The 14,839-nt window shown below is 38.1% G+C and overlaps 1 protein-coding gene across 11 annotated transcripts in view; it reads left to right on the forward strand.

Annotated features, from left to right (window-relative positions):
- Positions 1 to 14,839, forward strand: part of NEO1 (neogenin 1) — a 247,610-nt gene that overhangs the window by 186,051 nt on the left and 46,720 nt on the right. For all 11 annotated transcript variants that reach the window (XM_082443646.1, XM_082443644.1, XM_082443653.1 and 8 more), the window contains 4 exons: positions 2,405 to 2,559; positions 6,883 to 7,031; positions 7,408 to 7,546; positions 14,707 to 14,756. In XM_082443646.1, coding sequence (XP_082299772.1) covers positions 2,405 to 2,559; positions 6,883 to 7,031; positions 7,408 to 7,546; positions 14,707 to 14,756 — 493 coding nt within the window. The remainder of the gene's footprint in view (positions 1 to 2,404; positions 2,560 to 6,882; positions 7,032 to 7,407; positions 7,547 to 14,706; positions 14,757 to 14,839) is intronic.

Here is a 14,839-nt window from a genome sequence, read left to right on the forward strand (position 1 = left end):
ACAGTTGACCCTTGAACAACACGGGTTTGAACTGCACACATCCACTTATATGTGGGTTTTTCTCAGTAAATCCGTAGTACAGTACTACACGATCCACAGTTGGTTGAATTCCCAGATGCAGAGCCGTGGATAGGGAGGACCAACTAAAGTTATACTTGGATTTTTAACTGTGGAGATGGTTGGTAATATTTTTCATTTGGCATCTTGGCCTGTAGATATTTACTATCAAGCCCTTTAAGAAAAAGTTCACCACCCTGGGCTCATTCTTTCATTTAATACATGAAGAAACTGAAGCCCAGAAAGAATTGGTGACTTTCCTGCGATCCCCTAGCAAGCTAGTAGTGTTGCCAGAACTAGAATTGGAGCTCCTAACTTCTGGCCCAGCACTGTCTTAGTATAAAGTGTATCTTTTCCTTTCTCTTTTGACTCTTAACTAAGACATTCTAACCTAAGACCCATGATAACCTCACACATTTATGAGAATTGTCCTTCATAACTCACCCTGGATCTTTCCTGAAGTCAAAAGTTTTTTTCTAGACAGACTTGGTTCTGGGACCTCAGACCAATCTACTGTTAGAAGCCTTTTCAGGTGCTAGATGTTTCATCCTAGGGAATCATACCTACTACTGATTTTTTCTTATTGTAATGCTTCTATAGAAATTTGTTCTAGGTATTTTCCCCTTTTACATAGGAACAAACAAAAAGATAAACGTGATATCATTACGATATCAGATTTACACATCAAAAGGCAAATTTCCATTCATTCATTCAGCACACATTTGCGATGCTACTTCTGTGTGTGAGCCTTCTGCTAGTGCTTCTGTGGTATGTGAACATGGATGAGGCACTCTTTCACTCTGATTTAAAATAAGATAGTGCCCCCCTCCCCCCGGCTGTCCCTCTGAGAGAGAACTTGTTTAAACTTTCATGTACAGTGAGCGCAACAGACTATTCTGTGCTCTGGCGTGGAGCTGTTAGTTTAATGAAGTGTCAAATACCATACTTCCTTTTAGACAGCATTTGTGATTGGATCAAGTGTCAGAAACCTCACAGCATAAGAAATCAGTTGATACTCTCCTTCTAAATCTTGTGATTTAGAGGTTTAGCTGAAGAGAAAATAATATCTATAGATATCTCAAGTGTCTCTGAGCAATAACTTTTGTTACCATGATATTCTTTTCCAATGGACCTAACTGACTGTAGACGACAACATTTATAAATACGTGGTGCGTGGGTACTGTTTGTTTGTTTTAATTAAAATAACGTAGTTTAAAGAACTATAGAAAACTATTGAAAAACGCTTACATCTCCGAAATGCAAATGTTCACACACAATCAGACAAATTGGCATATGGTCATGTAGAAATAAACAAATTTTAATCAGTAGCTTCAGGGAAAATTATCAATATTTTAAAGTAAGAATTTAATTCAACAGATTATTAGGTAATTTAAAATAATTTCTTCCACAGAGTAGTTTTGGGCCCTTTTATTGCTCTCTCAAGATAGACACAGATCTTTCCTCACATGATCAGTAATTTTTAAAGACCAGCTATTTGTCTAAAACAAGTATTTTCCTTTACAACATTTGTTGAAAGCAAATATAATCTGGTTTTTGTTATAGTGAGTACAGTATACTGAGCATAATTATGGGCCCAAGTGTGGACACAGAGACCCCCAAAATAGAGCCTGGAGGCCGCCTTTTTAAAGAACCTAACTGATAACTGTTTTTATGTTTTCATCTCATAACACTAGACCACTGGCCATTTGTACTGCTTGTGATAAGATTTGTTAAACATTTCAAATCAGTTTGAAAATCATTCAAGAAGAGTTTTTGTTTTAAGAAATAAATTATAAAAATCAGAGTCATGATTAGCTTATTTTATAGACTGGATTCATTTAAATTTTTAATGTTCTCAGTTTTGAAAGTAATAATCTCTAATTTTCTTTTTATTGAGAGTCTGTTATCCAGAAGGTACACAGTATTCTTTGATACTGTCTGTGAAAATTGGGTCATACCTATAATCACCTTCTATATGTCTCCCTGAGGATAACCCCTTAAAATTCAGTGATTCCTAAAGCGTACAGAACTGGTGACCAGCTGCCCCATTTGAGATGGCACCAAGAAGACTCTCTGTGTCTTTTCTGAAAGGAAGTTGTGATTATGGCCAGCAATATCAGTAATGTTTAAGCAAGAACATCAGTGATTTATCAGACATGTATGACATTGCTCTTTGCCAGTGTCCATATTCTGTGCACTGTTCCACTCCCCAAAATTTCCTTTTTTGAGAGTTAATTTGACTTAGATTTATTAAGATTTTGATTTCATATAGTATCTATAGGCATTACAATGAAAATGAAACTGCACATTCTGGAAACTTTCCTAATCGATCCCTCTTTCTCCAAAGGGAACGTGTTGAAAATACCAGTCGCCCCGGAGAAATGCAGGTAACCATCCAAAACCTAATGCCAGCGACTGTGTACATCTTTAGAGTTATGGCTCAAAATAAACATGGCTCCGGAGAGAGTTCAGCTCCACTACGAGTAGAAACACAGCCTGAGGGTAAGTCTCCCACCTCTCTGTCAGCCCCACCTGTAGGGAGACCTGTATGAAGGGCTACCTTATGTATAGCCTGGCATACCATAGGAGTGCAGAAGATAACAGTTCCTCACGTTCAAGGTCCTTACAAAATAGTTACGGGAGATCAAATTAATTCATATCAAGCAGTAGCAAATAGTGTAAGACAATATAATTCTGCTGATAGACACCCAAATTTTACTGATCCTTTAAGACCTAGCTCAGATGCCTTCTTAGAATCTTCCCTCTGATCTTATCTAATATTGTATCTCGACAGTCCTAAGATACATTATCATTTTCTTCCTTGAATTATGGTTATGAATATATCTCATTAATTTTATGGCAAAGACAGAGTCTTTGTTATCCTTTTATTTCCCACCATATCTAATGCAGTGCCTCACACAGGAAGTAGCTATTTGATAATTGTTATCAACGGGATTGCCCTGATCTTTATACATACCACACTCTTTGGAATCTCTTCAGGGCTTTACTTTGGACCTGCTGTCTTTTGTGCTAAATGTTACTTCCACTTACATTTCTTAAGATTTTCTCCAACTGAAATGAGTGTCAAGTTGATTTATCTTATAAGTGTCTTCTGTGTCTTAAATTTTGGTTTTAAACTATAGGCCAGAAATGACAAGAAGCAGTCAAATCAGAATTAATGCTTATCTCATGAGGCTTTCTTCTACACTTTTACGTTTTAACATGAGCCACTGTTTTTCCTTGGCGCCTTCTCCAGATTTCTTTTACTGTTAACTGCACTAGTGTTTCTGTATTAACAAACTTGCAGTAACAAAAATTTTACTTCAGCTAGGGAGCATGGGAGATAAATTCGTGAAAGCTACTGACCAGGGAACTAAACATATTAAATGAATTTACCGCTGAAACTATGGAAATAATTCAAGGACTCTGCCTGATGGGTAGAATAAGTAAAGTCAAGAAGCTGTGGAACTTCACTTTCTAATGCTGTAGCAAATCATTCACCCATCAAACAGTTACTGAGGACCTCCTCTACCAGGCACTGCACAAACTATTAGAGATGCAGGGGATGGACAAGATAGGAATTCTCCCCTTAAAGAATGAGCAGTCAAGATAGGAGGCCATTGATCATTTCAGTAATAGAGCTTAAAGATCAGGAATCAAACCCAAGCAACAACAAGAGGGCCAACAGAGAGCCGGGGCGTTGATTTAAGGAAAGAATGTGTTCTTGCTGCAGGGAAAGGATGTTGAATTTCATGGTTACTGTGTTCAGATGAGAGCAGGAACAATATATTAGATTTCAAACTCAAGCCACAAAGCAAAACTCAATTTTCCTTCATTAACGCTCACATACAGGCGTCATTCATGAGAGATAATGGGATACAGAACAAGGAAGAGTTACTGTAAAAGTTAGGTATATTAAGTCAGGTTCCTAGGAAAAGATGAGACCTGAGGTTGGCCTTAAAGCATTTGGCTTAGAGCAAGCATTCTTGGGGAGGGACACTGCTTGACCCAACCCCAAAATAGGACAACAGTGCACATGCAAGGTGAGTCATGATGAAAATGAAGGAAAAGACCACTGAATTTGATTCAGTGCAAGGGTTCAATCCTGGAGCCATGAACCTTCTGAAGATACATGAAAGTATTTGTGTGTCTGTACATGTTCACATTTTCCTTGGGAAAGAGCCTGTGGTTTTCATTATCATTTCAGAACTTACAAGTCAAACTATTGAGAACCACTGGACTACAAGGGGCATTGTCAAGTTAGAGATGAAAGAAGAGATTTATTGAGTGCCTGTCATGTGCCAGGCACCGTGCTAGGCAGCAAGATGTAAAGATGAGTAAGACTTGACTTCTGTTCACAAGGATCTTACAGTTTGGTACCAGCGCCAGACAAGTAAACGGGCAATAATGTGATGTACAGTCATCACAGGGAAAGTAGGCAGCATAATCATTTATTCAAGGAATTCGATTAAAAGAAAGTAGCTAAATAAGAATATAGATGGAAGGGGCAACAGATTCTGGTGAGAGTATTTTAGGGGTAGAGAGTGACTATAACATGTTTTGGCAAAAGAGGAGTTAGTGGAGAGAGATTTGCATTTTATCTGGAGGTATTCAGCCTGGGGGCAGGTGGGAGGGGCCGTAAGTGTTGGAGTCAGCCCTGGGAAAATAGTTTACATTTTTAGCTTTTCAAACCAACTTAAATTTTTTTCCATTTTTTAATGCCACTGTACAGATGAAATGAAAGAATTTACTAGCGCCTTTTTTAGGATCATCTTTGCCTACATTTAGCCAATGAATATACTGAAAGTGATTTCAAGGGAATTTGTTCTGTTCTCCTTCCCTTTTAAAAAGTTAGGGGAAAGTTTTCCATAGCAGCAGAAGTGTGACAAATCCCACCTGTTAGGCTGCACAAAATATGCTCTTAAGTGAATAACATGATTCATGCCTAAATAAAGCAAACAACTGCCAGAAAACCGTATTCAGCTTTCTCTGCTTTGGTAGGAAAACTAATCTTAAGCTGTCATGCTGTTATTTAAGCAAGCCAGTTTGTTTTACATTTTGTTAGTTTTTTCCCCTTTCCTTAAATCTAATGGATGTCTGTTACAGAAGCACTGGCACCAGAGAAATGGTTTTCAGATATAGAGTATCCACCAAGGTGTAGATATAGGCACCTGCCAGGATTTGTGTATAAGTTGGGACTGGAACCTGTCAGTCAGACAAAAAGAACATAGTAAAAAAGGATGTGAGCTGTTGTAGGATTTAGAGCTGGGCAGACAATCAGTCAACCAATCATGGGATCTTCCAGTCACATCATCCCACAGAGGGTGTTGTCATAATCCCCTGACTGGTTTTCCTGAGTCCACGTTTTAGAACGAGGAAGTGCTCAGCTCCTAGCTCCACCACTCTCCAACTTTTCCATCATTTGGGACTGGTTCTTAACCTCTCAGCCTCATCCATAAGTAAGGATGATAACAGTATCCGTCTCATTTGGGTTAGTGCACAGATTAAATAAGATGTAATTTAAATAAATGTAAAGCACTTAATGCTGGACTGATTGCAAGCATTCAATAAATGGTGGCTATTTTTTAAATTATTATTTATCTAGTCTTGTGCCATTATTGTTTTTCTTCCGTGCATGTGTTCACATGTTCTTTTTAAATGCAGATCTGGTCATGTCATGTTCCTGCTCATAATTTTTCAGTAATTACCTAACACCTACAAGAAATAATCCAAACTCATAGCAGGACCTTAGAGGTTCTCCTTCATCTGGCTCTTGTCATCCTTTGCAGCATTCTCTCTCCCATATCCATTCTTTGTTTCAACCTGAACCACATGACACTGTCTCCTCACCAGTTAATGTCCAAATTGACTGGAGCAATTTCCCCCTTGGTGTCTGAGAAAACTACTCATTCTTCCTGCTCCCCAGAAGTCCTCACCAATCCTTCCCTTTCCTAACCATCCCCACCCAAAGCAGAATTGTGTACTCTCTTCTTTCAGTTTTCATTACAGACTGTTACCTAACCTATCAGCACTTACGACCTTCTTTGTAACTATTTATATGTCTGACTCCCCTCTAGACTGGGAGTTCTTTGTGGGCAGGGACTCTGTCCATCGTTCATTGTATCCCCAGAGCCTGGCAAAAGAAGACTCTCTTTTTGTGATGTTTGCTTTTATGTGCTGCAGTCCCACTGCAAAACTAGGATTTTATAAACCACAAGAAGAATTCTGCACTGTTCGCTTTTTTCTTTGAATAAATTTGAGATACTTCACAGATAATTTTTGGTTTTTCAGTCATAAAGAGGGAAATCATTTAATTATATATTATCCTGAAACCACTTCAGTCAGATCACTTGTTTTCGTCGTTTTTATTGTTTTAAAAACATAGCCAGGGCTTCCCTGGTGGCACAGTGGTTAAGAATCCGCCTGCCAATGCAGGGGACACAGGTTCGAGCCCTGGTCCCGAAAGATCCCACATGCCGCGGAGCAACTAAGCCCGTGTGCCAGAACTACTGAGCCTGCACTCTAGAGCCTGCGAGCCACAACTACTGAGCCCGCCTGCCACAACTACTGAAGCCCACGTGCCTAGAGCCCACGCTCTTCAACAAGAGAAGCCACCTCAGTGAGAAGCCTGTGCACTGCAGTGAAGAGTAGTCCCTGCTCTCTGCAACTAGAGAAGACCCGCATGCAGCAACGAAGACCCAACGCAGCCAAAAATAAATAAAATAGAATAAAATAACAACATAGTGTGCCATTATTGCTGAGAATGGTCTTGAGGGATGTAGTAAATTTTGTTTATGTCTTACTGTCTTGAAATTTTCTTTCTAGTTCAGCTCCCTGGCCCAGCACCTAACATCCGAGCATATGCAACTTCACCTACTTCCATTACTGTCACCTGGGAAACACCATTGTCTGGAAATGGGGAAATTCAGAATTACAAACTGTACTACATGGAAAAAGGAACTGATAAAGAACAGGTATAATATGAAGCCATTTTTTAATGCATTGATTGGAATAGTAGAGTTGAAATATATTTCCAAAACTCAATACCTGCTTGTCTAGAAATCTGAGGAAAAAAATATGTATAAGAAATGAAAAGTTGATAGATTCTGTTTCTTGGTACAAAGGTTTATTCTGTAGTTTTTGCCAGCAAGGGTTCCTAAACATCAAGGAGTATTTCTCAGCAAACTGCAGTGCTTATGATTAATTTGCTTTAACTGTTAAATAATATTCTGTAAAAGGGATAAAAATCTGCATTATGTCAAATATAGAATTTGTATAGTTAATTATTTATTTTGCAGCATTTCTTTTGGCTTGAGTTGTGTATATATAAATTGTTTTATTTTATTCAAGGATGTTGATGTTTCAAGTCACTCCCACACCATTAACGGATTGAAAAAATATACAGAGTATAGTTTCCGAGTGGTGGCCTACAATAAACATGGTCCTGGAGTCTCCACACAAGATGTTGCTGTTCGAACATTTTCAGATGGTGAGTCTTTCTTCCTCTGGAACAAAATACCATGCTTGGGGGCGCTGGTGGCATAGTAGCAACATCATGGGCTTTGATGTCAAGGAGCTTTGGTTCAGATACCAGTTCTAGTAGTGTGACTTCAGTCAAGTAACTTCACATGTCTGAGCATGTTTCCTTATATATGAAATTTATAATACCAACTTCATTGGGTTGCTGTAAATATCCAGTGAGAGAGCATAGAACATGTAGTGCCTGGTACTAAATAGTTTCTCCGTGTTTTTATTTTTACTAGATGCTTTTGTATAAGTAAATATTATTGCTTGTTCATAGCACAGACCATCCCAGGGCTGTTGGAAGGCTGGGCTTGCTCTACTTAGTAATCATATTTGCCTGCCAAATAGGTCTTTTTTTTTTTTAACATCTTTATTGGAGTATAATTGCTTTACAATGGTGTGTTAGTTTCTGCTTTATAACAAAGTGAATCAGCTATACATATACATATATCCCCATATCTCCTCCCTCTTGTGTCTCCCTCCCACCCTCCCTATCCCACCCCTCTAGGTGGGCACAAAGCACGGAGCTGATCTCCCTGTGCTATGCGGCTGCCTCCCACTAGCTATCTGTTTTACATTTGGTAGTGTATATATGTCCATGCCACTCTCTCACTTCATCCCAGCTTACCCTTCCCGCTCCCCGTGTCCTCAAGTGCATTCTCTATGTCTGCATCTTTATTCCTGTCCTCTTCAGAACCATTTCTTTTTTTTTTTTAAGATTCCATATATATGTGTTAGCATACGGTATTTGTTTTCCTCTTTCTGACTTACTTCACTCTGTATGACAGTCTCTAGGTCCATCCACCTCACTACAAATAACTCAATTTCGTTTCTTTTTACGGCTGAGTAATATTCCATTGTATATATGTGCCACGTCTTCTTTATCCATTCATCGGTTGATGGACACTTAGGTTGGTTACATGTCCTGGCTGTTGTAAATAGAGCTGCAGTGAACATTGTGGTACATGACTCTTTTTGAATTATGGTTTTCTCAGGTTATATGCCCAGTAGTGGGATTGCTGGGTCATATGGTAGTTCTATTTTTAGTTTTTTAAGGAACCTCCATACTGTTCTCCATAGTGGCTGTATCAATTTACATTCCCACCAACAGTGCAAGAGGATTCCCTTTTCTCTACACCCTCTCCAGCATTTATTGTTTGTAGATTTTTTGATGATGGCCATTCTGACTGGTGTGAGGTGATACCTCATTGTAGTTTTGATTTGCATTTCCCTAATGATTAGTGATGTTGAGCATTCTTTCATGTGTTTGTTGGCAATCTGTATATCTTCTTTGGAGAAATGTCTGTTTAGGTCTTCTGCCCATTTTTGGATTGGGTTGTTTGTTTTTTTGTTTTTTGTTTTTTGTTTTTTTTTGTTTTTTTTTTTGTTTTTTTTTTTTTTATTATTAATTTTATTTATTTATTTATCTATTTATTTATGGCTGTGTTGGGTCTTCGTTTCTGTGCGAGGGCTTCCTCTAGTTGCGGCAAGCAGGGGCCACTCTTCATCGCGGTGCGCGGGCCTCTCACTATCGCGGCTTCTCCCGTTGCGGAGCACAGGCTCCAGACGCGCAGGCTCAGTAATTGTGGCTCACGGGCCCAGTTGCTCCGCGGCATGTGGGATCTTCCCAGACCAGGGCTCGAACCCATGTCCCCTGCATTGGCAGGCAGATTCTCAACCACTGCGCCACCAGGGAAGCCCGGGTTGTTTGTTTTTTGATATTGAGCTGCATGAGCTGCTTGTAAATTTTGGAGCTTAATCCTTTGTCAGTTGCTTCATTTGCAAATATTTTCTCCCATTCTGAGGGTTGTCTTTTCGTCTTGTTTATGGTTTCCTTTGCTGTGCAACAGCTATTAAGTTTCATTAGGTCCCATTTCTTTATTTTTGTTTTTATTTCCATTTCTCCAGAAGATGAGTCAAAAAGGATCTTGCTGTGATTTATGTCATAGAGTGTTCTGCCTATGTTTTCCTCTAAGAGTTTTGTAGTATCTGGCCTTACATTTAGGTCTTTAATCCATTTTGAGTTTATTTTTATGTATGGTGTTAGGGAGTGTTCTAATTTCATACTTTTACATGTAGCTGTCCAGTTTTCCCAGCACCACTTATTGAAGAGGCTGTCTTTCTCCATTGTATATTCTTGCCTCCTTTGTCAAAGATAAGGTTACCATATGTGAGTGGGTTTATCTCTGGTCTTGCTATCTTGTTCCATTGATCTATATTTCTGTTTTTGTGCCAGTACCGTACTGTCTTGATTACTGTAGCTTTGTAGTATAGTCTGAAGTCAGGGAGGCTGATTCCTCCAGCTCTGTTTTTCTTTCTCAAGATTGCTTTGACTATTTGGGGTCTTTTGTGTTTCCATGCAAATTGTGAAATTGTTTGTTCTAGTTCTGTGAAAAATGCCCTTGGTGGTTTGATAGGGATTGCATTGAATCTGTAGATTGCTTTGGGTAGTATAGTCATTTTCCTAATGTTGATTCTTCCAATCCAAGAACATGGTATATCTCTCCATCTGTTGGTATCATCTTTAATTTCTTTCATCAGTGTCTTAAGTTTTCTGCATACAGGTCTTTTGTCTCCTTAGGTAGGTTTATTCCTAGGTATTTTATTCTTTTTGTTGCAGTGGTAAATGGGAGTGTTAGTTTCTCTTTCAGATTTTTCATCATTAGTGTATAGGAATGCAAGAGATTTCTGTGCATTAGTTTTGTATCCTGCTACTTTACCAAATTCGTTGATTAGCTGTAGTAGTTTTCTGGTAGCATCTTTAGGATTCTCTATGTATAGTATCATGTCATCTGCAAACAGTGACAGCTTTACTTCTTCTTTTCCAATTTGGATTCCTTCTGTTTCGTTTTCTTCTCTGATTGCTGTGGCTAAAGAGAAGCCTTGTCTTTTTAGCAAGCCTTGTCTTGTTCCTGATCTTAGTGGAAATGGTTTCAGTTTTTCACCATTGAGAATGACGTTGACTGTGGGTTTGTCATATATGGCCTTTATTTTGTTGAGGTAAGTTTCTTCTATGCCTACTTTATGGAGGGTTTTTATCATAAATGGGTGTTGAATTTTGTCGAAAGGTTTTTCTGCATCTAATGAGATGATCATATAGCTTTTCTCCTTCAATTTGTTAATATGGTTTATCACATTGATTGATTTGCATATATTGAAGAATCCTTGCATTCCTGGGATAAATCCCACTTGATCATGGTGTATGATCCTTTTAATGTGCTGTTGGATTCTGTTTGCTAGTATTTTGTTGAGGATTTTTGCATCCATGTTCATCAGTGATATTGGCCTGTAGTTTTCTTTGTGACATCTTTGTCTGGTTTTGGTATCAGGGTGATGGTGACCTCATAGAATGAGTTTGAGAGTGTTCCTCCCTCTGCTATATTTTGGAAGAGTTTGAGAAGGACAGGTGTTAGCTCTTCTCTAAATGTTTGATAGAATTCGCCTGTGAAGCCATCTGGTCCTGGGCTTTTGTTTGTTGGAAGATTTTTAATCACAGTCTTAATTTCAGTGCTTGTGACTGGTCTGTTTATATTTTCTGTTTCTTCCTGGTTCAGTCTCGGAAGCTTGTGCTTTTCTGAGAATTTGTCCATCTCTTCCATGTTGTCCATTTTATCGGCATATAGTTGCTTGTAGTAATCTCTCATGATCCTTTGTATTTCTGCAGTGTCAGAAATACAAAGTCAGTTGTTACTTCTCCTTTTTCATTTCTAATTCTATTGGTTTGAGTCTTCTCCCTTTTTTTCTTGATGAGTCTGGCTAATGGTTTATCAATTTTGTTTCTCTTCTCAAAGAACCAGCTTTTAGTTTTATTGATCTTTGCTATTGTTTCCTTCATTTCTATTTCAGTTAATTCTGATCTGATCTTATGTTCTCTTTCCTTCTGCTAACTTTGGGGGTTTTTTGTTCTTTCTCTAATTGCTTTAGGTGTAAGGTTAGGTTGTTTATTTGAGATGTTTCTTGTTTCTTAAGGTAGGATTGTATTGCTATAAACTTCCCTCTTAGAACTGCTTTTGCTGCATCCCATAGGTTTTGGGTCATTGTGTTTTCATTGTCATTTGTTTCTAGGTATTTTTTGATATCCTTTCTGATTTTTTCAGTGATCTCTTGGATATTTAGTAGTGTATTGTTTAGCCTCATGTGTTTGTATTTTTTACAGATTTTTTTCCTGTAATTGATATCTAGTCTCATAGCTTTGTGGTTGGAAAAGATACTTGATACGATTTCAATTTTCTTAAATTTACCAAGGCTTGATTTGTGACCCAAGATATGATCTATCCTGGAGAATGTTCCATGAGCACTTGAGAAGAAAGTGTATTCTGTTGTTTTTGGATGGAATGTCCTATAAGTGTCAAGTCAGTCTTGTTTAATGGATCATTTAAAGGTTGTGTTTCCTTATTTTTTTTCGTTTTGGATGATCTGTCCATTGGTGAAAGTGGGGTGTTAAAGTCCCCTACTATTACTGTGTTACTGTCTATGTCCCCTTTTATGGTTGTTAGCATTTGCCTTATGTTTTGAGATGCTCCTATGTTGGGTGCATACAAATAGGTCTTTTAAATTCCTCAGGATTTTGTGACAGTTTATTTATCACCTGTGACTGAATATTTGCTTATACCCATGACCCTAAAGCAGTCGTTTTCAAAGTACAGCCTGCCAACAAGATTGAGTTGGTCAAGACCAGCATTTTTAAAAACTGTTTTTAGAGTAGAACAGAAAATAGCAGTTTATTGCACTTAGTATATGTATTACATCCTGAAACTCAGCTATCCAAGTGTTAACAAAAATGTCTTTTTCTTAAAAATGTGTGTATATGTCTCTAGCCCTTATATATAAACAAGCATGCCTTAGAAGCTATAGTTTGACTCCTTTAAGCAGGTGGTCAGACATCACATCACCAACAAAGGAGCAGACTGACATCATGTGATATGTTGCATCGAGAAAGATATAACTTCACCTCTATGTTGTATCCCTGCCAAAAATGTTTAATTTAAATATGATCATGATGAAATAATGAGACATATTGAAATTGATGGACATTCTGCAAATAATTAAATAAACTGTCCTGAGTTCTTAGCAAATACTAGTCTCATGATAGAAACAGAAAAGGTAGGGGAGTCGTTCTAGAATCTAGATTAAAGGAAAGTAAAGACACATGAAATAAAATAAAACATGTGTGATCTTTGACTGATTCTGGGAGTTAAAACAGCTAAAAAGGACAGTCTTGGTACAATTACTTAATGTTAGGTTGGTATAGTATCAGTCAGTATTAAATATTAGATATGTTGTTAGGTATATTAGGTAATATTTTTGTGTTGATTAGATTTTTAATGTGATCATTGTATTATCATTTTGTTGGAGAATGTTTTTGTTCTTAGGAGATACATACTGTAGTATTTAGGAGTGACGTATCATGACGACTGTAACTGTCTCTCAGCCATCCAGAAACAATATGTAGATAGATAAACATGTTTGTATAAATATAATGAGAGAAATAAAGCAGATTTGGCAGAATATTAACAGTTGGTGAATCCAGGAAAAGAATGCATGGTGTTCATTGTATTCTTCTTGTCACTCTTTGTGCTTGCAATTTTTCAGGATAAAAAGTTGGGAAAAATAAATGCAAACTGTAGTTTGGTTAGACAACTACATTACCCTGTTTTTTGAGGTAGGCTCTTAAATCTACCCATGAGCCACTTTTAACTGCATTAAGTGGCTTGGCATGCTGACTACAGTGCCTGTCACAGGAACTGAATGTGTCTCAGCATGGTGGTTAAGGGCAGCACTTCGGAGTAAGATAAATCTTAGTTCCTACACCAGCTGAAACAAATACCTTGGGCAAGTTAACTCTCCTGAGCTGCATCTATAGTTTTCTCATCTATAAAATGGGAATAATAATAGAAACTCCTTTGTAGGATTGTTTTAAGGATTAAGTACCTGTCATGTAGGAGCATGCAGCAGATCTTAGCTATGATGGTGGCAGTGGTGATGATGATGAAGAGGAAGACAGCAACAACAATTATGTTGGTGCCTTTGCAGCTAAGTCAGAGGTTCTTAACAGGGAGATGATCAAAACCATCCGTGGACTTTTTTCAAAACACAGGTTCCTAAGTCCTTCTCCAGACCCTCTGTGCCTGAATCTCTTGGTTGAGGCCTGATGTACTTTGTGGTTAGCACAGGATTCAACAGTGAACAAGAAGTAGTCTCTGTCCTCCAGAAGCCTGTAGCGCAGTGGGCACTTAGTTATACGCCTGGTCACCAAATGTCAGAGAATGGGAGGGGGAAATTTTCATGGGTGGATTAGGAGAGAAAAGCCAAGGTTAGCATTTTGTGATGGAGAAGAAACTAATCAGGTTTACTTAAATTTTCTTTGCTTCCTATAATTACTACAAAAGGAGACACTGGAGGGTGTGTGGACCATAAACTTTGAGATACCCTTGTCTTATGTTCTAATATGAGAGAAGCTGAAGTTATACAGCTGTTTTTTAACCAATGGTCCCAAACTTCTCACATCTGAATGAGTGTTCCCTGCTACATAGTTGCCTTGGGAATCCAGATGGTTTCTTAACTGGACTGTCATTGCTTAAACATCTCTTTGCTCTACTTGGAAATTGCCTTTAAAACCAGTTTAGGACCCCACAAGAAAGCCAAGCTCATTGATTTGTGTACATCACATTTTGGACTCATAGTGATATTACCCAGTTGATTCACTTGCCATAGTCATTAGACTTGTTTCCAGAAAATATATCCCAAGATAAATATATGCAACTCCCAAGAATATTCAAAAGAATACGTTAAAGATTCAGAATGTATTTGGGGTCTAGAAAAGTTTACAGTCTCTATCATATCCTTGAAGTAAGTACCTGACTTCCCAAAGGTACAGCCTGACTTGGGTATGGGTGCATATGTGAACGGGTCTCATTATTTTAAATGAATCAAATATGGCCCCACACCTTGTCCAGATACTATCAACATGAGGGCACTGGCTGCTGGGTTAGACCTTCAGGTTGTATATCAGTGTTTCAGATGTGCATTTATATAAAGTCCAGCCAAGAACAGTCACATGATGGGTGATGCCTGAGTGATTGAATTTTTTTTTCTTTTCTTTTTTTTTTTTTTTCGCCTGTGCAGTTCCCAGTGCTGCTCCTCAGAATCTGTCTTTAGAAGTAAGAAATTCAAAGGTAAAACTTTATATTGCTGTTGTTCATTTTCTGTTTGCCTCAGAATGGCAAATAGAGAGGGTGATTCTGTATCAAAACAACCA

This window comes from Balaenoptera physalus (assembly GCF_965194825.1).
Source record: "Balaenoptera physalus genome assembly, chromosome: 2".
NCBI classification, from domain to species: domain Eukaryota; kingdom Metazoa; phylum Chordata; class Mammalia; order Artiodactyla; family Balaenopteridae; genus Balaenoptera; species Balaenoptera physalus.